The sequence below is a fragment of the Alosa pseudoharengus genome, unplaced genomic scaffold (genome assembly GCF_046254945.1).
Source record: "Alosa pseudoharengus isolate Yale_2024_CS ecotype anadromous, Long Island Sound unplaced genomic scaffold, YU_APseudo_1.1 YU_APseudo_1.1_scf_8, whole genome shotgun sequence".
Lineage (NCBI taxonomy): Eukaryota > Metazoa > Chordata > Actinopteri > Clupeiformes > Clupeidae > Alosa > Alosa pseudoharengus.
Window position 1 is genome coordinate 9,080,248 of NW_027468870.1, and position 22,698 is coordinate 9,102,945.

Below are 22,698 nucleotides of genomic sequence, written 5' to 3' on the forward strand. Positions count from 1 at the left end.
TAAATAACCAGATTTATTGTTGTGGCAAATTAAGACATTAAGACAAGTATGTTGTTTAGTCTTGTACAAAACCGACATTGCAACTGAAAGTCTTTAGGCCCATGTTCTAGGTGGCTGCACATTCTTCTGGAGGTCTATCCTTTTGACAGACACAGATTGGGGCATCTGCTACTGAGCAGAGGAGCTCTGAGGTTGCCCATCTCCATTCAACCACGTTCACCCACTGATCATGTGCATTACAGGATTCAACTTGACTAATTAGTAACTAATAACAAAAATGTGTGTCTACATATGTGTGTGTGTGTGTGTGTGTGTGCCGTGTGATGTGAGAATCAATGGGCTCTCCTGGACATCAGCATCTCTCGAATATTGTCTTCTGCCTCCTTCACACTGCGCTCAAGGTAGGTCTTCTTTTGCTGTAAAGAAAGGAGACATGAATAAAGGTGCAGTCAGCAATCATACACAATTTCACACCCTCTCCTGCATCTCCAACATCTCCTGAAGATCCGCTAGCTATCTGTCCTGTGAGTCCACTGTAAAAACAAACTGCTCTCTGTCTGGTCTCTGGCAGCCTAAACAAAAATGTTTCTCTGTGAATACTGAGGGTAGGGGGTGAGCTACCTCTCTGGTGTGTTTTGTTTGGTCCTTGATTAAAATATAACATATGTTGCTTTGGACAAAATTAATTTAAATATAAACATAAACAATCAAACTTGGCATCATGCGCAATCGCTGATTGTACCTTTAATCTCACATAAACACAACACACTTACCAAACACAACACACTCACCAAACACAAACACACACACACACACATTTTACTTGCTTACAAAACAGCACAGTATTCACTATACAACATGAACATGTTGCATATCACATGACCAAAGCACAAAAAGTAAAAAAAATTGTGTTTGGTAGATTATTCCTCTGGTAACAATGCTTTTTGGCAATCTTATACCTTTGGAAAGCCTGTTTAGTTCCCTTTCAAATGGTGCCCCATTTGTAAGGATCATGCATTTGTTGGATGAGCAGCAGCGCTGAGTATGTGGTTTGCACCCATGAAAAATGTGCCATATCTTCTCTGCCATTGCCAAACAGGTTATTTTGCTGTTGCTATTGACACTTGTTTTGAGCTTCTGGTACCCCCAGGTGCTGCCAATCAGGTGCCAATCGGCACCTGTGAGGCCCTACTACTGTAAGTACAGCTACAGTCAGTAAGTGTCTGCCATGACTGCCTTCACCGTCAGGCCCGTTTGGGCTGGTGTCCTCAACATGTGCACTGGAACCTGAACATGTGTAGGAACGTTATGTTCAGTAATGAGTCCAGATTCTGCCTACGGCAGTTGGACCATAGGGTCAAAGTGTGGAGAAGAAGCGGAGAGCACTATGCTGACTGGGCACCGATAAGAGTAACATTTTTTGGTGGAGGCAGTGTGACGATGTGGGGCGGCATTTCCTCACTGGAAAAACGAGGCTCGTCATCATTGGAGTCAATCTCAATGCAGAGAGATATAGAGATGACATTCTGCAACCAGTGGCAGTCCCATATCTCCAGAGTCTGAGACCGAACTCTATCCTACAAGATGACAACGCTCGCCCCCATTGGGCGGGGTTAATCAGAGACTACCTCCAGAATGCGGGAGTGGAGAGGATGGAATGGCCTGCCAGCAGTCCTGACCTCAATCCCATTGAACACTTGTGGGATCAGCTTGGGTGTGCTGTTCGTGCCAGAGTGACCAACACAACCACGTTGGCTGACTTGCGACAAATGCTGGTTAAAGAATGGGATGCCATCCCACAGCAGCAGGTGACCAGCATGGGGAGGAGGTGCCAGGCTGTTGTGGCTGTGTATGGTTCTTCCACACACTACTGAGGCTCCTGTTTGGGAAATTAATAAATTGTTAAATTGCCAATATGTCTTGTTTCTTCTGCCAATATGTCTTGTTTCTTCTACAATCATCCAATTTACCAAACACCGAGTCAATGGCAGAATACCAAACGAGTCAATGGCAGAATAAGCTGTTTGGTATTGGCAGAGAAGATTTGGCAAATTTTTTTTAATGGGCGCAACCCACATACTCAGTTCTGCTGCTCATCCCACAAGTGCATGTTCCTTACAAATTTGAAAGGGAACTAAACAGGCTTTCCAACGGTATAAGATTTATTGCCAAAAAGCATTGTTACCACAGAGGAATAATCCACCAAACACAAATTTCCTTATGTTCTGTGGTAAGTTTATATTCATGGTTGTATTAGTACACTGTTAGATTCAGATAACAATCTCATGACACAGGATAGCAAAAAAGGAGGGGGGGGGGACTTTCCATTAAAACTGGAGAGATAGTGCGAGACATCATCTGATAGGTCAACTGTGGAGCTCAAAGTCTCTGACTCTCAAGCAAAGTTGGTCATCATTCAGGCCTTGAGCAAGAGTCCACATGAAGTCCACAGGATTCCACAAAGCAGTGGAGAAGAAGGAATGCGGGGGACGGAAAACTACACCGTTATAGAGTCTGAGATTGGTCATCCTGGCCCTTATCCTGTGGTGTCCACACCCGCCAGGCAGTGACCGCCGTCCTCGTGTCCAGCAGGTGCACATGCCTGACTAAATATGGAAGCTGAGGTGAGGCGCTCGCTCGCATGGTGACGCAGGAAAGCACAACCACAACAAAAAGGGGAAAAAAGGAAACGCAGTGCTCTAAATCCAGGGAACTGAGGTCATCCTAGAGTTCACTGTTGTGTACTGATGTTGAAGTATTACACACACACAAAATTATGACTAGGACTTCGACAGACTTTCAATCAGACTGTAATACATGTCCCACAGTTCCCCCGCACAATAATATAATGCACATTTCAAATGAAAGTTCCTTACTCTATGCCAGAATGGGAGAAATAAATGTGAGTGTTGTACACATGGAAGTCTGTGCATAACACAGACCAAAAACATTTAAAAGGTTAACAATAGGAGTGACAAATCACACAAAATGGGTGAAATGTAGACAGTCTACACACTGGGAGAAGCTGTGGTTTCAGCCTATCTGCTCAATCAAAGGTTCTTCATTGTCTCTGAGTAAATGGGCCCTTATCTATCAGCTTCTGCTTTATAACAGTGTGTTTTAAAAAAAAAATAGCCCTTTGTTCTAAGTCATCACTGGGGCCAGTACACAAACTAATGTCCTGTGTTGACAAGCAAGGCCTGTCTAGAGACTAGAGATCTAGAGATCTAGATCTGTGCTAGAGAATGAAAATAAAGAAAAATATGACTCAAACTATGATGCATATACTACATCCCTATCTCAACAATGACCTACCTATGCAACAGCACACTCTGTCCTGCCTTGATCATCAAGTAGAATCTTTCCCTGGGACATGAGACAAACTTTCTCTAAACTCTCCAAGACATACAAAAAAGGAAATGTCGTGCTGACCTGTCGGTCGTAATCGCTTGTTAGCGGCACATTGGGACAAGAGTGACCAAGTAACGACCAAAACACGTAAACCAGCGGTGACGGCATTCAGAGAAAAAAGTGATAACACATTTATCTGATACATTCCTCAAGGGCTTTGAGGAGAGATTAAGACCAACATGCAGGGGCAACTGCTAGACACCGCACCGCCCAGACACATCCCTGATGAAAAACACACCAGACCAGAAGATGTGTCAGTAGTCACACAGACACACACACAAACACACACACACATCTGTGCCATATGTACAGCTACACTCTCAACACACACACGCACACACACACAAAAGGAAGGAAGTGAAGAAATCAATACTTTATGACCAATCCCACCCAGTCTACACATGCTGCAGCTGGCTGCAAACACACACGGATTACTACATGTTGCGTGAGTGCTGTAAAAAGCCACCTGCATGCTTTCAGACAGGGAGCGTAATATCCAATCAAAATGACCACATTTCCCACCAGACAGGAAATGGGTCATGTGATTACAGTACTTTCACTTGATCTGCCAACTTCCTTTTGGCATACCAGTGACTCAGAAGGGTATGCATGCCCAAATTCTGTGGCAGTTCAATCGCCCTTTCCCATAAGAACACAGCTCGGCCTAAGTGTCAACAGTTAACTGTAACAATAATTGTGAACAAGTGTGTGTGTGTGTGTGCAAATATGCTGGTTTGAGTTGGAGAGAGAATGAGGATGCACATATAGATTGAATCGTCAGACTAATGACATATTGTTCTTGACCGGGATCAAAATCCCTGACCCACTCTCTCTGCCTGTATAATTTAATTAGATCACGTAGAGATGCACCGATAGCAATTTTGTGGGCCGATTTCCGATTTTTCATAGAGTTTGACCTGCCGATACCGATTTTGGCCGATTCCGATTTCCTTTTTCTAACCACAATTTAATCAACTTTTCAATACTGCAATGGCTTACTCTGACAAGCCAGACCCACATCAAGATGTAGGGTCTGGGAACTTAGCATAGGCAGTGCTCAATCCGAGGGGGTGGGATAAACGGTTGTCTTTAAAATCTCCTCTGCACCCAATAGGATAGCTACAACTCATGAGTCTAGGGCTGGGACAACGCGTCAACGTAATCGATGACGTCGACGCAAAAAATACATCGATGCAAAATATGAGCGTCGATTCGTCAAGCATAACGTGTGCTGCTAAATATTTTTAATTTTACACCTTCAGTGTTTTCCATACGTTGACTAATCTGTGGCTGGGCACCACGAAATCAAAACCGGCCACCACACATTGATGTTCTATGTTGTAGGCCTACTATTTAAATTAAAGATAAGATAAAATAATTTCATTGAGCTGCACTTTTTACTCACACAGCCTTTCCTCGCCCCGCCCGCTCTCTCTCGTAACGAGCCCGCTGCTCCTCCTCTGCATGTGCATTTAACAAAATATTCACGATTGTTGAAGGATTGTTGTTGCCACATAGAAGCACTGCATAGAACACAGTGGGCTAAATTGCTATTAAATCCGCTTAGCATCGTGACCATGCTGTGCAAATTTGCAGCATTAAAACTGCTGAATTAAAGTTAAAGTAAACTCTGCTAAGGTCTTATCACAACATAGTGTAGTAGGGCAATTCCATGCAAAGGTCATCCTTACCATGGAAAAAAAAATTTGTGCATACGCATATAGAACTGTTGTTAAAATCTTAATTTAGGTCTATATTTTATTGTTTGTAACTGATCTGATTGAATTTGATGGAGAATGACACTCTTTTTACATCATAAATATGGTGTGCAACCATACAGAAACAACATATTTCACATGGTAATATTATACATATTTCAAAAGTGGATAAATGGACCCAATGTTCAAACAAATTGTGTCATTTGACAAATTCCAGATTGACAAGGGAATGGTAGAGTAATGTCTATGCTCAGCTTGCCTTTAAGAGCACAACTCCTTACATTTGTAAGGGTTTTGTTTTTAAGTCAGCAAGTTCCATGGCCATGTCACATCCATAACGTTTTATAGGAAAAGTTTATGCTACACATACAGTGTTGATGCGACAATGTCCATAGTGTCTGTGCAAAGCTGATTTATATCAATGTAAAGTGTGATGACCAAATTGTGCCCCTTTCTTACTTTTAAAACCTTTAATGGTGCGTTATGGATGTGACGTTATGGATGTTACATAATGTGAATTTACAAGACTGGGGACTTTATTATACCTCAAAGCCGATAAAACGTCTGTTCTGGTGGCATGTCAGTTTCAACACATTTCAACTTAGTGTTTATAATTGACATTTCAAAGATTATTAGGTTGATCAAAACCACAGGGAGGCCTTGCCTAACCATTAGCAAAACAAACATAATATTAAAATACCTCCAGTGATTAGCCTAGCCATAGCCTATTTTCAAGTGGCCTAATAACGAAAATCTGAGCGATTATCTTCCTGTAACTATCATACTGTTGTTGTACAGTAACTGGATTATCGTGTTAGCTGGTGAAGATGGCTGACTTTGCAGTTGGAGTTAACATAGCAACCTCGTTCTGTTGCAGATCTGTTCAGCCTGCCGTTCACGTCTGCTTAACACAGTTTAATTTTAAATGTGACGCGATATGACAGCATTTGAAGTGTCAGGTCCTCTGTAGCTAATACCCACAGAGTAACATGAGTAAGGGCAGCATTAAACTAGATGTACTGCATAGCGGTACAAAATACGACCGCCTCTCAGTCCTGCATATTCTCTTGGCAAAAATAAATCACGCTTGTCAATTTGTCTCCATCTCCTACTCCTGCAACTCATGCAAATGCAAGTGCAAATGCAAGTGCATGCAAATGTGTGCATATGTGAGTTTGCTTTTGTTTATAAGAGTGTGTGTGTGTGTGTGTGTCTGTGTGTGTGTGTGCATGTGCGTATGCGTGCCTGTGTTTGTGTGTTTATGTGTGTGCGTGTGTGTTTGCATGCCCACATGCGTATGCGTGCCTGTGTGTGTGTGTTTATATATCTGCATTCATGTGAGTGGGTGTTTGTGCATGTGTGTGTGTGTGTGTGTGTGCTTGCCTGTCTGTATGTGTTTATGTGTGTGTGTGTGTGCTTGCCTGTCTGTATGTGTGCGACTGTGCGTGCGTGCGTGTGTGTGTGTGTGTGCGCATGTGCGTGTGTGTGCATGTGTGTGTGCACGTGCGCGTGCATGTGCTTTATGTGTGCAAATCACAAATGAGTGGGTATGGGTTAGGTTCATGCAGGCTCTTGAGACTAACATACCATAAATATTTTGTCATCTTGGGTGCAACGGTTCAGGCTAGTTATTTAGGGGAGTGGCCACCAAGTTTCATGTTCCCTGGTGTTTCAGTAACCCTGGAATCACTGACCAAAATTGATGACAGTAAAAAGAAAAAAAGAAAAAAAAAATTATATTTTAAATGACTTGTTGTCCTGATTCTTCCTGTGGATCTTAGTGGGCACTGAGGAAGCAATAATTTCATCGCTAGTTTTTCATGATTACTATTTCAATTGTTTCATATCAAAATTCACTACTTAATTATGTGTTTTATGTAGTTTGTCGAGGACTGGTTCAGACACGTCACATCCATAACGTGAAACCGTCACATCCATAACGCCAGTTTTTCCTACATAATGCATTACGAAAATGACGCATAGTTTCAAAAACACACTTTTTGTGTTCATTCAAGTCTCCTTCATGGTACATATGTCATAGTTTCGGCAGTTTCCTTCAAAATTCACAGAGTTTGTAGAAAACCTGTAATCTCTCACAAAAGTGTGTCCATTTCATGTCACATCCATAACGCTGATAAAATGCCTTGTATTCTTAGGATGAAACTGATTATATGAAATTTGAGGATTTCTCAGTATTCAGAGGACAGAGGTTGCATTAAAAGTTATGCAAATTAATTCACTGATACTAATTTTGCCCCCACTCTAAGGCATTTTGTTTACCAATATCAGTCCAATTGTCACATCCATAACGCTGGAACTGCCCAGTAAGTTAAGTTACAGTATGCAATCAAGCAGTATCTCAAAGCTAACGTTAGAATACTGTTTGGGTGTCAAGTTTAGCATGCTTACTTGCAGCTGCTTATTCGTTACTCATGCAGGGCTCATTTTATTGACTCTGAATGTTTGCAAAATCCCGATGTAAATGGAAAAGTGTTTTCCAAGACTCAAAAGTGCTTGTCCAAAGGAGAAGTACGAACCGTTATTTGAACTAACTACGTTATGAATTGCATCCACACATCAGCAGCCTTTTAACTGTGTTAATGTTAATTGCAAGGATTCCCACACGAACGTCTTAAAATGACAGGCACTCAATTAGACATACACTACTGAACTTTATTGAATGCATTACTTTGCACTTGTATAGTCTTTTATTATGGAATCTTAAGAGCAATAAACATATATTGCAATGTTAAGGAATTCATGTTTTTTTCATTCAGATGTGTAAATAAACATGTATAAGTTGCTATTAGTGAATTAATGGGGAGATAATCGAATCGAAATCGAATCGGACTGAAAAAATGAATCGTTAGATTAATCGATGCATCGAAAAAATAATCACTAGATTAATCGTTTAAAAAATAATCGTTTATCCCAGCCCTACATGAGTCCCATGCATTTTTCCACCAGCAGAGCTAGTTGGCTAATTGATCAAATTTTCCCAATTTAAAAAAAGCGTAACTCGAGTCGTGATTCAAAGACCACTGTTCACCATCGATCTTCTTTGTTTTCAAGTAGCAGAAATTCACCGTAACCGTCGGCGACTCTATACACAATGTGATTGGCCTCATAGAAGTTTCATTTTTCCAGCTCGCAAGCCAACGGAGAGTTGCTAGACTACCCTGGCTGCAAATTACATTTGCTGCTGCTAGGGTGCATCTAGATTTCAAGGCTAGCAATGGCTGAACAGGTGAAGACAGGACACAGCTTCCCAGTGTGGGACATTCACACACCACTAAATGCACTGTGTTATGGAACAGCCATTTTCTTGTTCTCACATCCAATATCCAACTAAAAATAAAAACACAATTTTCATGATACATTTGAACATGCTGTCATGGAACATATTTTTATATACATTTATGCATTGATCTATGCGAACACAGGGGAGGGGGTACTCCGCCATATGTATGTGATGAAAAACTTCTGCCTGTTAAAAGCCAGTGTAATCCAAATTCCAGTTAAATGCGTCAGTTAGAGAAACTTTCAGAGACAGCTGAATCAGTATTCAGAGTATCAGTTTTCTTCATTGTAGGCTATGTCAAAAGCAACTTTTGTTTGCCTTTCTAATATCGTGTTTTCACTTTCGCGACATCCACTTCCCAATCTGCTAGACTAGGGTATTAAGTCATAGCTCTAGTCTAGCCTATGTGCAGCTTAAATAGTTTGAGTATTTTTTTAAGTGGAGTAGAACTATTAGGCCTACTCTGTATGTCGCTGCTTGTTGACATCTTTTTATCATGTATGATCGCTAAACTTTGATTATTTTTAATGTCGCAATCAGTGAACTACATTCAACTGCCCTTTTTGTTCAGCTGTGGGCACGCAATTGCGGCAGGCGTAGAGATGGACGGTGATGAACGCGGTTTACATAATGAAGTGACATCTTAGTAAATTCCCTGCAATATGGCAAAGCACAGCGTTCTCTTTCTGCGCTTAGGAAAACTTCGAAAAAGCACTTTCTTTGCACATCCAGCCCTGAGTGTTGGCCTTTGCTAGCTTCTTCAGACTTTGCAAACTCAGCTGGGGTATGTTGTTTTATCTGCGGCACGTGAGTGCATTTGACTGGCATAAAATCAGCATGTGTCAGACTGACCGGCCGGTCGCCGGTCATGGCCGATCACGTGAAAATCGGCCAATTCCGGTCACCCGCTGATCAATCAGTGCATCTCTAATATGAAGTGGTGTGCAATGAGGCACAAAAAATGCTTAAATGAATGACCCAAACAAAAATCACCTTAGGCACGGAGTGACACTACTAACATATTTGACGAGAAAATGGGTGACCCATCTGTAGGACATCATTTTACTATCTGCAAGCATACCATGCAAGCACTACACAATATGTGGGGTTTAACGTCAAACAGCAGTCTAGGCTTAGAAATCTGTTGCAATTGTAACATACATTCCCTAAAAATCCTCTACAGCAAATCTAGTTAAATCAGGAAGAAAAAAAGAGCCTCCAAAATAAGGAGGGTTTGAAAGTATTGCCGATTAATTAAACGGCCAAAATATGACAACAACCTTTTTAAACCAAGAGGTCTTCTTGACCAATCATTTCTGTATGCAGTAGTGATTCTGGCAGCTGGCTGAGTCACTGCAGTCCCCTGGTCATTTAGCTCTAGGGCACACCCTCACTCACACCTGTTCCCAAACACATCCAGACTCGTATGCGCTGAGGTCAGTCAGGCTACGTGGCTAAGCAGGTTTGAGGGTAGTCCTCACCTGTGTTTTGGCTAACCATGCTACGATGAAAAAAGAAAATGGGCATATGCCTTAAAATAGATGGTCTGGGTGAACTATATATTTATGGTCTGCCACAAATCACGTCTTCAACCAGATGGTGGCATGCCACAAAGCCTGAGTGAAACCCTCACATTCAGCATCTTATCATACAGCTACTGCAACTCTACAGGTGACATTTTTCTTCTTTCAAGAGCTTTCTGGAGTTTCAAAATGCCATATGAAAACAACACTGAAAAACTGAGAAGCCATGATGACAGACTGGAAAAAACACTAGGATGGGCAATGATGCTCCAGTTACCCAAACAAGTACTTGCCCTCATCTTCTCTGGAAAGGAACTTGTCATTTATTTCAACATGAGGGGGGAATACCAGCTGAGTCAGTTTACCAGCCCACAGGAACCAACATTTGTTTAAGAGGCATCAAGGCTTCTTTGTTAGGTTTTCATCAGAGGCTCTTCCTCTTATGGTGAGGCAATGGTGCAGTTGATGCAGTATGGACCAATTTCCAAGATCCACAAGTGTCTGACGACTATGACTCGCTCCCTTTCTCATTGAACATGATTGCCACGCAACATTGTATGCAGGGACCATAAAATATGAAAGAGGCTGGTAGATTTCCAGTTATCGGTCATTGGCTGGTAGTCACATTTTTAAAAAGTGAAATTCCATTTCCAACCCTTGAACTGGGAAGGGTCTACTAGATTATCTAAATACCTTACTTACAAATGTATGTCCATGTAAACAGACAATACTGTTTGAAACATACCATGAATTTGAGGGAATCCATGACCATGACAGTTTCTGAACATACATGTTCACTCATGCAACAAAATCTTACTGGTCCATTCAAAGAAACATTATAATTATTTCAGATAACAACCATAAATTCAGAAAATTCAGAAAAGTATGAAATATATCCAACCTCCCTTTTATAAATACCCTTTTAAGCATTTCACTTTTTACATTTTTTTTAATTATCTTAATGCAAGACTAATGGTTTTCACTATTAAATGGGGAGATCAAATGCCTTATCTTGTGTTTTCATCAATACTTGTGTTGTTCTCGTGAGGATAATAGAACGATAACAACCAATGAAGGGGTACACATGGGATCCTAGAACTTCCTTTGGGCAGAAAAACACCTGAGCTAAAAGTCTACAGAATTCAGTTTATGTGGCACACCTCAAGCTCCTTGATCTTGTCATCCGCAGTCTTTTGCTTCTCCATTAGCTGGTTGCTAATCTCATCTTTAGATTGCAGGATGAACCTTACAAGAAATACACAAATAACAACTTAAATACTGAATTGACAATGTGCATAGGAAAACGTGAATATCTGAAATTAAAAGCCATATTTACATGGATACACAACTGTATAAGAGTTATGCAATGGTCTGAAATGTCAATTGTGGATAGGAGGAAGGACATATCTGCATTGTTCATTTGATCAGGAATGATATTTGTAAGAATGTCTTTGTGATATATTCTGTAGTCTGACAAATCTGGCTAGTAAGAATATTATTCTGACTGGCATAAGATGCACTTCGTGGAGCTTGATTGATTGCCGGTTTGGATAATTGGACACAAAGATGATAGCAGCTACTTACATTCGTCCAACTCCTTCGTACATCCGCGTACTATCAGGAAGAGGAGTTACTTCGGCATGTGTCAAACTAGCATGTTTCTTTATACGATTGAGTTGATCAATCTGTATGTCTGCTAACTTCACCTTTTGCTGGGTATCAATGACTTTAGCCTGCAGCTCCGCGAAGGCCTGTCGGGGGGGAAAAATGAACCCATTAACTGCTATTTATATTCTGCAGGACAGTGTAGGTATGCCAGACAGGCAACATAAGACGATTTGTTATCAGAGACTATAAAGATAGTTACATTTTGATAATTACGAGATTATAGCGTCTGTCGACAACAACTTAAAATCTGCAAACACCGGCTAGGTTGCTAACGTTATGAAGCTAGGTTGTATGCAGCTTTGCACAAAAATAGGTTTGAGTTGTTGACAACTCCTTCACTGTTTACTGTATAAAACACAAGTCTTCAAATATAAATGGATCTAACTGTTACCGACACTCAGAGCATCCAATATTATCCAAATAAACTTTAGGTGAAACCTTCATCCAGCTAGCTAACTAGCAAGCTCACGCTACATCTTAGTCAGATAGCGTAAATTAAACTCATATTGTGGGCTTTTTCGTCATTTGACACAAATTACTCAGACACATTGGACAGAAACGATCATATAAATAAGGCAGATACAACTGTGAAGTGCCATAATAATGAATGGAATATTACCTTTTTCAATTCTAAATCTATGGGGGCCGCCATGTTGGTGAGGGACAGCACGTGGGTTGAAGCACAAATTTACATCAGCTACATCCAGGCTACATCATGAAGTCATGGGAGTGACCGCGCATGAATCCTGCTGCTACAAACGTACAAATATGTAGCTTATTTAGCCTATAGGTTAACATATGCTTTTCCTTGCCTGCTACATGTAGGGACTAGCCTAATACAAACTTCAAAGGCAGTGGCTTTGTTTTTACTGAAATAATGTCGTTTTTCCTTTTTGAAATTTTAATTCACTAAGGGACCGTTCGTTATTTATAAACGGGGCCACCGGAGGAAAATAGGGCAGGGTCATGTCTTTTTATTCTTTGTTGAGGGGAGGGTCACCTAACTTTTTTTTGTCTAGGAGGGGGGGTCACCCATCTTTTGTATTAATGAAAACAGCAAAAAAATCAAAGTGGCTTGTTTGATTGTTGATTTCTGTCGCCATATAACGTTCTCTTTCGTTCAATAGCTCTGTCAACATTGAACAATGAAAATAAGGGAGATTTCCCGGGTTTCTCACGCAAAATACGGAAAATGTCAACATCCGTCCCCATTAACGTTGGAAGGGTTGGAGCAACAAAATAGGCTAGCCTACTTTATTCACGCCTAACAGCGTATATCCATTTGGTCAACTTTATCCAGCCCTAAAAAAGCTAAATTTAACTTTGGTTTACTTGTAGTTTACCGTGTAGCCTAGCCTAACTTTAAACAGTGTGCATGCTTATAAAGCACACTTGTGCTTCATTCATCCACACATCCAGCTCCTAAGGTTTTGACAAGCATTTTTACCAATTAACCTTGTTCCTGCCCATCTCTAGCTTTGCTGTCTCCATCCTTTCTGTTTTTGTTGTTTGCAAAAAAATATATAGTAGGCCCTATTTATTGATAACCAGCAACAAGTGCAATTTGTTAATCGCTGTCATTCTCTCTCCTGCCAACAAAAATGTGTTACGTTAGTGCATAATTCTGCTTCATAAAGTTTAACAAATACATTGGTCATATAAATAGCCAGTTTATGGTGTACAGTGTAGAGTTGGTAAGTTATGGTAGGCCAACTTGGAGTGAATATACAGGGGGATTTCTTTGGATCTTAGCCTGGCAGGTGCGCACGTAGCCTACGGCCGAACACTGCAAGCGCCAATGAATCGTGCTCTCACGACAACCACGTCGTTAACTCGTTTAAGACGGACGAGGTCAAGACGAGCAAGTTTACCTGTGCAAGTTCACCGAGCACAGGCGCCGACAAAGGCAAAAATGTGCCATTCCACCATATCTGTTATCACTGGCCATCGCAGAAAACGGCATCATGCCAAAAGGGGCAGAAATCGCCTTAACCTCCAGCAACTTAAACGGTCCTCACCTACAGAAACCTCCTTCTCCATGGGCTTGTGGAACTGTCAATCCGCAGTCAACAAAACGGACTTCATAGCTGGCTATGGCAACCACCTTTCATTGGAACTCCTTGCTCTCACTGAGACTTGGATCAAACCAGAGAACACTGCCACCCCGGCTGCACTCTCCACTAACCTTACATTATCCCACACCGGACGGGCCTGCTGATCTCCAACAAATGGAAATTCACCCCGCTACTGCCTTCAAACAAATATGTCTCATTCGAATTCCATGCCATCACAGTGATCGCCCCAGCAAAACTCTACGTGCTGGTCATCTACCGCCCTCCAGGCCAACTAGGCGACTTTATGGACGAACTTGACACTCTGCTGTCCTCCATCCCTGAGCATGACTGTCCGCTTCTTGTTCTCGGTGATATGAACATCCACTTAGATGCCCCAGGCTCAGCTGACTTTTTGGCCCTGATCCACTCCTTTGACCTCAAACTGGTTCAAAGCCCACCGACTCACAAAGCTGGCAAAGAGCTTGACTTGATCTTCACTCGGAACTGCAGCACAGACACCCTCATGGTGACGCCTCTCCATCTTTCTGACCACTTCTTCATCCAGTTCAACGTCAGCCTGACAGAACAGCCTCCGGCTCCTCAGCCGATGGTCACGTTTCGCCGCAACATCCGAAACCTGTCTCAAACGCACTTTTCCTCTGTGGTTGCCTCCGGTCTACCTCCACTCAACACCTTCTCCTCTCTGGAGGTTAATGAGGCCACAGACTCGCTCTGCTCCACACTGAGCTCGTGTCTAGACGAGCTGTGCCCTCGTACCACAAGGCCAGCTCGATCCAAACACTCTCATCCATGGCTAAATGATACCCTCCGATCGCAGCGCACCAAACTCAGAGCCGCGGAGAGGAAATGGCACAAATCCAAACTAACTGATGACCTCAAACACTACCAGACACTCCTGACCTCCTTCTCAGCCAGCATCACTGCTGCTAAGACGGCTTTCTACAATGACAAAATCAACAGCGCTGCAGACACTCGAAAACTTTTCTCAACCTTCAAATCGCTACTCAACCCTCAGCTGCCTCCTCCTCCATCCAGCCTTACTGCAGATACCCTCGCCTCATTTTTTACAAACAAAGTGGCGACAATCAGCAGTCAATTCTCTACATGCCCACTCAACGCATCTGACTCAGATACCGCACTCCTACAACCTCTAGGGACTGCTGGAACATCTTTTTCAGCATTCACGCCTCTCTCCGAGAGTGAAGTATCTAGACTCCTGACATGGAGCCGTCCTACCACATGCTCGCTGGACCCTATACCTACAAGCCTACTTCAGTCCATCAGCCCGACCATCGCTCCAGCTATCACACGTGATCAATGCCTCGCTAACCTCCGGCACATTTCCAACAGCGTTCAAAATGGCCCGGGTAACACCGTTACTTAAGAAAGCTTCTCTCAACCCTGCTCAAGTCGAGAACTACCGCCCTGTCTCACTCCTGCCTTTCCTATCCAAAGGCATTGAACGAGCAGTCTCCAAACAGGTCTCTGACTTCCTTTCACAGAACAACCTTCTGGATCCAAATCAGTCTGGATTCAAAAGCGGCCACTCTACCGAAACGGCTCTGCTGTCTGTAACAGAAGCCTTAAAAGAAGCCAGGGCGACCGCTCGGTCATCAGTACTCATTCTGCTTGACTTATCGGCTGCCTTTGACACGGTTAACCCTCTAACCGCCCATGTCGCAATATTGCGACAAGCGTCATTACTGAATAAAACAGACGATAGACGCGAGTACAGTGTAAAATCTCATTTGTACTCTTGACCACTAGTTGGCAGACACCAAGAGCTTCGATTCAAGCTCAACCTTTTTTTTTTTCAAAGTTTTCAGGAAGCTCGCGAAAACACGCGAGAAACACACGAAGAAGACGTGCATTTCCTCCATAACACGGAAGCGATGCGGGCCTTAGTTTTGCACAAATTGAAGCAGAAATACACCAAATGTTGAAAAAAAAATTCACGTGTGATGAAGTCTTGGATCTGTTATTCACCTATTCTGATTCTGAAGGAGAATATCTGCCTTTTGGAGAATATGGTCGATCGTCTATTGACTGATAGTCACGGTGCATCTGTGAATGGAGGTACGTCTTTGCGACAGTGTCCACTAAGCATACCATGCTTATTTCGACCCTTTGCCCAACATAGCTGGAGGTGCCAGTGGCAATTAGGGTTGCAAAATTCTGGGAATTTTAAAAGTTGGAAACTTTCCATGGGAATTAACGGGAATATATGGGAATTAACAGGAATAAACGGGAATTAATGGGAATAAACTGGGAATTTTTTATATGGCAAGTTAGTCTATAACAGGGAACTTAAATGTAGTGGACAAAACCCCATCTTGCAGCATAATATTAGTTAAAACAACCTGATTTAATGCAATTTCAGTCAAATTTCTACCCTGCACATATGTCAATCACATGCACACAGCAATCGGCATAGGCTGCTAGACATAAAGGAAATCTATGGTGCGTTCATATGCATGGGGAAATTTTTTTCCAACCAATCAGATTTTGTTGTTGAGTGGTGTAGTGTATCTTGGGCAGTTCAGTGTTGCTAGTTTAGCACACTAGTAAACCATAGGCAGAGAATGGATTCCCGCTAGCATGCTAGCTAGCTTTGTATGCTAAGCTAAGCAAAAATCCGAACATACAAATCATATTGCTTATTACGAAACAAAATGTTAATGTTTGTATATGAAACAGTTTGTATGAATTACCCAAAATTCCATGTTAATTTCCGTAAATTCCCATAATTTCCTTTAATTCCATTAACATTTCCAATTTGGAATATTTCCAAAATTCCCCAGCTTAACTTCCCATGGTAAGTTTCCGGAAAGTTTCCGGAAATTTACCGGAAATTTTCCACCCCTTTGCAACCCTAGTGGCAATAGTGATGATAGTGTCCGTAATGGACGTGGTATAGACAGCAGGGGTTGTAAAAATAGGGCTCTGAAGAACTACAAAGTCACCCGCGATATGGAACTGATTTGACCAGGCTACTTTATTGTATAGTAGCATAGGGTTTGTGATTATAGTAATAGTTTACTATTGTTGGTTTACATGTGACTGTATTCCTGTTCATTTGTTATGTCGGTGAAATGACAAAAAAAGAAAGTATAACTGCTCAAATATGTTATTAAACGTACATAAATGTACATAATTCACGGTGGTTACCATCCAGTGACGTCATAATATGCAAATTAGATGAGTACATTTACCCCCTTCATAAACTTCTGTTCATACTAAATGATTTTCACATTTACAGTAGGACTTTATCTCTGACCACTTGCAAGCCATGGCCTTTTGAAATTTTGATGTACAAATCCAATTTATTGTTTTTAAACCCTGGCGGCTAAAGGGTTAATCACCGCATCCTTCTCTCTATACTCGCTAACATGGGAATCTCCGGTTCTGCTCTCTCCTGGTTTGAATCCTACCTCACAGGACGCTCGTTTAACGTATCATGGCTTGGTCAGCTATCTGCACCTCACCATCTCACCACAGGGGTCCCCCAGGGCTCAGTGCTGGGCCCCCTTCTCTTTGCTATCTACACCACCTCCTTGGGACAGATTATCCGTTCGCATGGCTTCTCATACCACTGCTATGCAGATGACACACAGCTCTATCTGTCCTTTCCACCTGATGACCCCTTGGTTTCAGCACGGATCTCGGATTGCCTCTCAGACATAGCTACATGGATGAAGGCACACCACCTCCAGCTGAACCTCTCAAAGACTGAACTGCTGGTCCTCCCAGCTAAACCTACCATACACCACGACATCAACATCAAATTTGACTCCCTGTCTGTTTCACCTACCAGGACTGCAAGAAATCTAGGAGTTGTTCTCGACAACCAACTAAACTTCTCAGATCATGTTGCCTCAGTCGTCCGGTCATGCCGTTTCGCACTCTACAACATACGGAAAATCAGGAATTACTTGACTCAAGATGCTACCCAACTTCTGGTTCAGGCAATAGTCATCTCACGACTCGACTACTGCAATGCCCTCCTGACAGGTCTCCCAGCCTGCGCAGTGAAACCACTTCAGATGATCCAGAACGTGGCGGCGCGCCTGGTCTACAACCAACCCAAAAGGGCACATGTTACCCCGCTGCTCATCCAGCTACACTGGCTACCTATGGCGGCCCGCATCAAATTCAAGGCTCTAACGCTTGCCTACAAAGTAGTCTCCGGTTCTGCTCCCACCTACTTGAATGCCCTCATACAGACATACGCTACCTCCAGACCGCTGCGCTCCTCAGATGAACGACGTCTAGCTCTACCACCGGTACGCTCAAGCCAATCCAAACTTTTCTCATCTGTTGTTCCTCGTTGGTGGAACACACTGCCAGTTCCTACAAGGGCAGGGACATCCTTCTCCATTTTCGAAAAACTCCTGAAGACCCAGCTCTTTAGAGAACATCTCCTCTCATAGCAACACTCTTACTGATGCTAGCACTCACCAGCCGTCTTAAAGGAATTATCCGGAGTAAAATGCACTTTAGATCGATTTCCGGATGATTGGGGGTACATACGTTGAGTTGACATCAAAATTATGTCATTCGGATGTGTTTTGAGAAAGTTCGATTGTATTCGAAGTTCGAAGTGCATTTTACTCCGGATAATTCCTTTAACTGACACGTAACTGTTACATAACTCTGAGTTCGCATTCAAGCAAGCAAAACGATGATTTGAATACATCTGTTTCTCTGGAAGGGCAAGGGGTAACAACAGGACAACAGAGAGACAGGCCAGAATGCAGGACTATGTTATGAGAGTATTAGAGTAATATGGGGTATTCTACGGGAAAATATTAAAACGGCAAGACGGGGAAAAGTTAAAATGATAAACCTGGAAAAAGATGACATGTTAGGTATTTTTCGGTCCCTGTGATTATTTGTGAAATTGTGCAAACGGCCTTTTCAAGTCGCTCGTCTGAGAAATTGAGTTTTGGATAATGTTCAGCTTCGGCAGCTTTACAATGACTGAGGAAGCATGTGTTGAATTTGTTATTACCCAGTGTGCTTTGTTGAATGGTCTCAATGTTTTATTGTTTTATTTCATGTGAATACTTACTAGAGGAGTAACTTATTTCAAGTAGGCTAATGCAGTTGCAGGAAGTGTGCATTTAGTTTCCATGCTTATTGTGTTTCCACAACAATGTTAGTGAGTAAATCTACTGAAATGGCCACCATCTTGGTGAAGTGTGATGTGTAAGATCAGAAAGCAGAGGGTGAGTTTAAAACGATAGCTTATGTCGATGTGTTTTCATAGCGCTTTATAGCGTGGGCGGAAAGTATCGACAATTGGCCGGGGAGGGTCATGTCTTTTTTGAAAAGACTGCTGGAGGGTCGTTGAAAATTTTCTTGCAGGCAGGGGAGGGTCATGCAACTCTTGACTGAAGCACTCATAATCTCTCCGGTGACCCCGTTTATAAATAACGAACGGTCCCTAAACCTAAATTGTCTCATAACCCTTCATTTCATGACATATTATTAATTGCTTTGTAGGCTTGTCCTGTATGTAGGCTAGCGGCTATATGCCTTGTCATAGATGGAAAAAGGAAACCGCATTCAGATGCTGATGATCAAATGTTGTAGGCTAGTCTAGGCCAAACAAATAGCACTTGATCAACACGCACAATGCTGGATATGGCGATCCACAAACGCAGAATCAACAAACAGGAATGCAGATTTACATTCTATGCAAACACACCCAAAAGTAGGCCTACAATATATTTTTTCTATTTACAAAACAACATATTTACAAACAGGCAAATAGGCTGTATTTGTGGATAGCAAAACGCGTGTGTTAATTGTAAATGGTAGGCCTATGTGCATTTAGATGTTTGAGACAAATATATTATACTTCCATAGTATAAAATGTGCTTTCTCCCCAACCATTAAATTCTCTATCTCTGAAGGAAGCAATCAAATTCTGAGACACAATCAGGGAAGTGGTAAAAAAGTGGTGGGTAGGCCTACACAACAACACACCAACAAACACGGGTAGGCTATATCAAAATTACATGTGAAATAATGTGAAATAAAATGACGTTTAGAACAGCCCAGGCAACTTTGGACTCGACTCTGAATAAACAAGGTCCCAAATTGAAACGAGCAATAGGCTAATGGTCCCGAATTTAAAGGAACCGTATGTAAAAAATGTATTTCAATGAATCATAAAATGGCCCTGATATGTCACTAGACATTAAGAAATCATGTTAATTTCAAATACTTATATCACTGACAACAGTAGTCCGGCCAGGATATTGTCATTTAAAAAGTGAAGTTGCAGCCCTCAACTGATGTTGATGTGTTTTGTCATGTCATGTTGTGTTTTGGCCTGATGCGCCACCCTCCACCTATCTACTAATCACAAAGTCAGTCAGTTTCGGCACCTGGGTTGGCAACCTCGAGTCAGGGGGGAGGGGGAGGGGATACACCGCACTACAGTAATTTGAAAGTGATTGCAGTACCAGTTTTGGCCACAATCTTACATGTGGTTCCTTTAACAGTTTCAGAAGACATGCCACAAAAGACTGTTTTTGAGTCGTTACAAATCCCATGCATCTTTCTACAAAATGGTTTGTCTTCTATCGTTAAAATATTCAATAGGTTAAATACAGAGGCGGACAGAGTACACAGATTCATTACTTGAGTAAAAGTACAGATACCCTTTGCTAAATTTTACTCAAGTACAAGTAAAAGTACAACAGTCAGATGTCTACAAAGTACTGAAGTACTTGTTTTTAAAAGTACTTGAGTATCAAAGGTACAAGAGTAGCATTACTATTAAATATTGCATTACTACTGCCACAGTGCTTACATTTATGTACAGAAACGTCCTACATGGAGTTATGAAAAATGTTAATGTTAATACCTTGGAGAATGTAAAAGGAATTGAAAGTAAAATCAAGTCATTTTCATCTTTTTACCATGTTGCCAGAGATGGGCAGTATTTCTAATACATGTATTTAAAATATGTATTTCAAATACAAAATACTATTTTGTAATTGAAACACTTGAAGCGAAAACTATCATTAACTTGTTCAGAAAATTGAAATAGTCTGGCAAGGTGGAGCCACAGGTTGGCACAGAGTGGCGCAAAAAGTGGGTATGCGCTATATGCGGCGCATAGGGGCACAGAACCATGGGGGCGCCAAAGCAATGGTAATAATAATAATAATAAAAATAATAATATATTTGGTGTATTCTATATGTAGCTACTGTTGTACGTTTCTAAATTATTTCTGCATTTCCTCAATGTTAAATAACATTTTAGAGGACTAACAGGCTAGAGTAGGCGCCCTATCTCATAAGATTCTATAGAATTTTTACATAGAAGAGGGAGTGGGGGCGCCGTGAGCGCTGAGTGAGCAGGTACGAGTAGTGAGTTTTCGTCTATGGAAAAAGATGGATAAAGCAAAAAAGCTGTCGGGGGCTAAAATAGAAAAAGAAAGGGAAAATGAGATGTCATGTCAAGGGATGCGACAGTAGTTAAATAAGTGGATGGTGAAAAGCAATCCTTGTTGGTGCCCCCCCCCAATCCCAATCCTCCCCCACCTTTCTTATGCAGCCCTTGCCATTTAATCTACTAAACCCCTCTTCTACTGCACTTTTTACCCCCCCCCCCCCCATAAATGCACAAATAGGCTGACACCAGACATAATTTCACTGCATTTCTTACTTCCAGTAACTATATGCATGTGACAAACTGCCTTGTATCCTTGTACCTACATCCTTTGGTCGGTCATAGGACTTCAACAGACCTTTAGTTCTTACATCCAACAAAAATATTTTACTTATGTTGTATAACTTGGCAACTGTTCAAATGGATGCAATAATATAATTTAAATAATTATTCATTCTCTTTCTCTAAATTTGAAAAATTTACAAATGAGTAGATAATTGTTTAAAGATGTAGCTATGTGGTGAATGTCAGGTGATCATGGAGGATAGTCTGGTTACAGCATGATGGTGAAAAGCAACAGGTAGGATTTAAAGTGTGATGTCTGTGCCTGGAAGCACACGTATCATGTTCAGGTTATAATAACATGAACATGAAAGCAACAGATTTAAAGTGAAAATGAAACGTGTGCTTCCAGGCACAGACGTCACACTTTAAATCCTACCTGTTGCTTTTCACCATCCACTTATTTAACTACTGTCGCATCCCTTGACATGCCATCTCATTTTCCCTTTCTTTTTCTATTTTAGCCCCCGACAGCTTTTTTGCTTTATCCATCTTTTTCCATAGACGAAAACTCACTACTCGTACCTGCTCACTCAGCGCTCACGGCGTGCTAAGCATATGCCGCTCTATGCGTGCTAAGCATATCGTGAGTTTAGAATTATAAGGTTCTATCTCCACTTTAGGTCGAAATTGAGTTTTTGACATAATCTGATCCATTAGGTGTTTATTAATGCCTGTGTGATGTTATTTTTGTATAAAAAAAATATTTTTTAGTCAGTTATTAATAAAATAAAAAGGTTCCATCTCACAAAACATAAACCGAGTTGGGATTATAAGGTTCTATCTCCAGTAGATTCAATATCCAATCAAAACCCTGAATGAACACAGACGGACCAATCAAATCCCACCTCTTAGCTCTGTAGCCTGGTTCTTTATAGATCAGTGAGCTAAGGGCTGGACATTAGCCTGCCCTGGACATCTGAAGCCAGCGATGGCGACCAAAAGACTTAAATGTAGGCTACAGACACCACTAGAAGAGATCGGTAAGTTGAAGCACATAGAGCTGGTATATAATACTTAATTTACAAATCATTAGCTATCAATATCTCAGAACTACCCTAAACGGAGATAGAACCTTATAATTCTAAGCTCACGATATGCCGATTGAAACAGCCTATATTCCATTCAGATAGGTGGCTACCATGCTCATACTGCACTTTTAATGGCAAACTGCAAACAGAAATGTCACACTAGCAACAACTCATTACATGATTCCATTTCCTAACAATGAAGACTCCTTGTAATAACTTAA

General features: G+C 41.6%; 1 protein-coding gene across 1 annotated transcript; it reads right to left on the minus strand.

The window, feature by feature from the left end:
• pfdn1 (prefoldin subunit 1) lies at positions 1 to 12,348 on the minus strand. The gene is made up of 4 exons (XM_076273690.1): positions 12,241 to 12,348; positions 11,538 to 11,704; positions 11,114 to 11,198; positions 1 to 416 (listed from the first exon to the last, which is right to left on the minus strand). The coding sequence occupies exons 1-4, from the start codon at positions 12,271 to 12,273 to the stop codon at positions 333 to 335; spliced, it is 369 nt and encodes a 122-aa protein (XP_076129805.1). The 5' UTR covers positions 12,274 to 12,348; the 3' UTR covers positions 1 to 332.
• Positions 12,349 to 22,698: the final 10,350 nt, after the last annotated feature.

Coding starts and splice junctions, on each gene's coding strand:
- pfdn1 (XM_076273690.1), bottom strand. CDS start 12,273: ATGGCGGCCCCCATAGATTTAGAATTGAAAAAG. Junction 11,705..12,240: donor TAGATTTAGAATTGAAAAAG/GTAATATTCCAT, acceptor CCCCCCCGACAG/GCCTTCGCGGAGCTGCAGGC. Junction 11,199..11,537: donor TACGAAGGAGTTGGACGAAT/GTAAGTAGCTGC, acceptor ATTTCTTGTAAG/GTTCATCCTGCAATCTAAAG.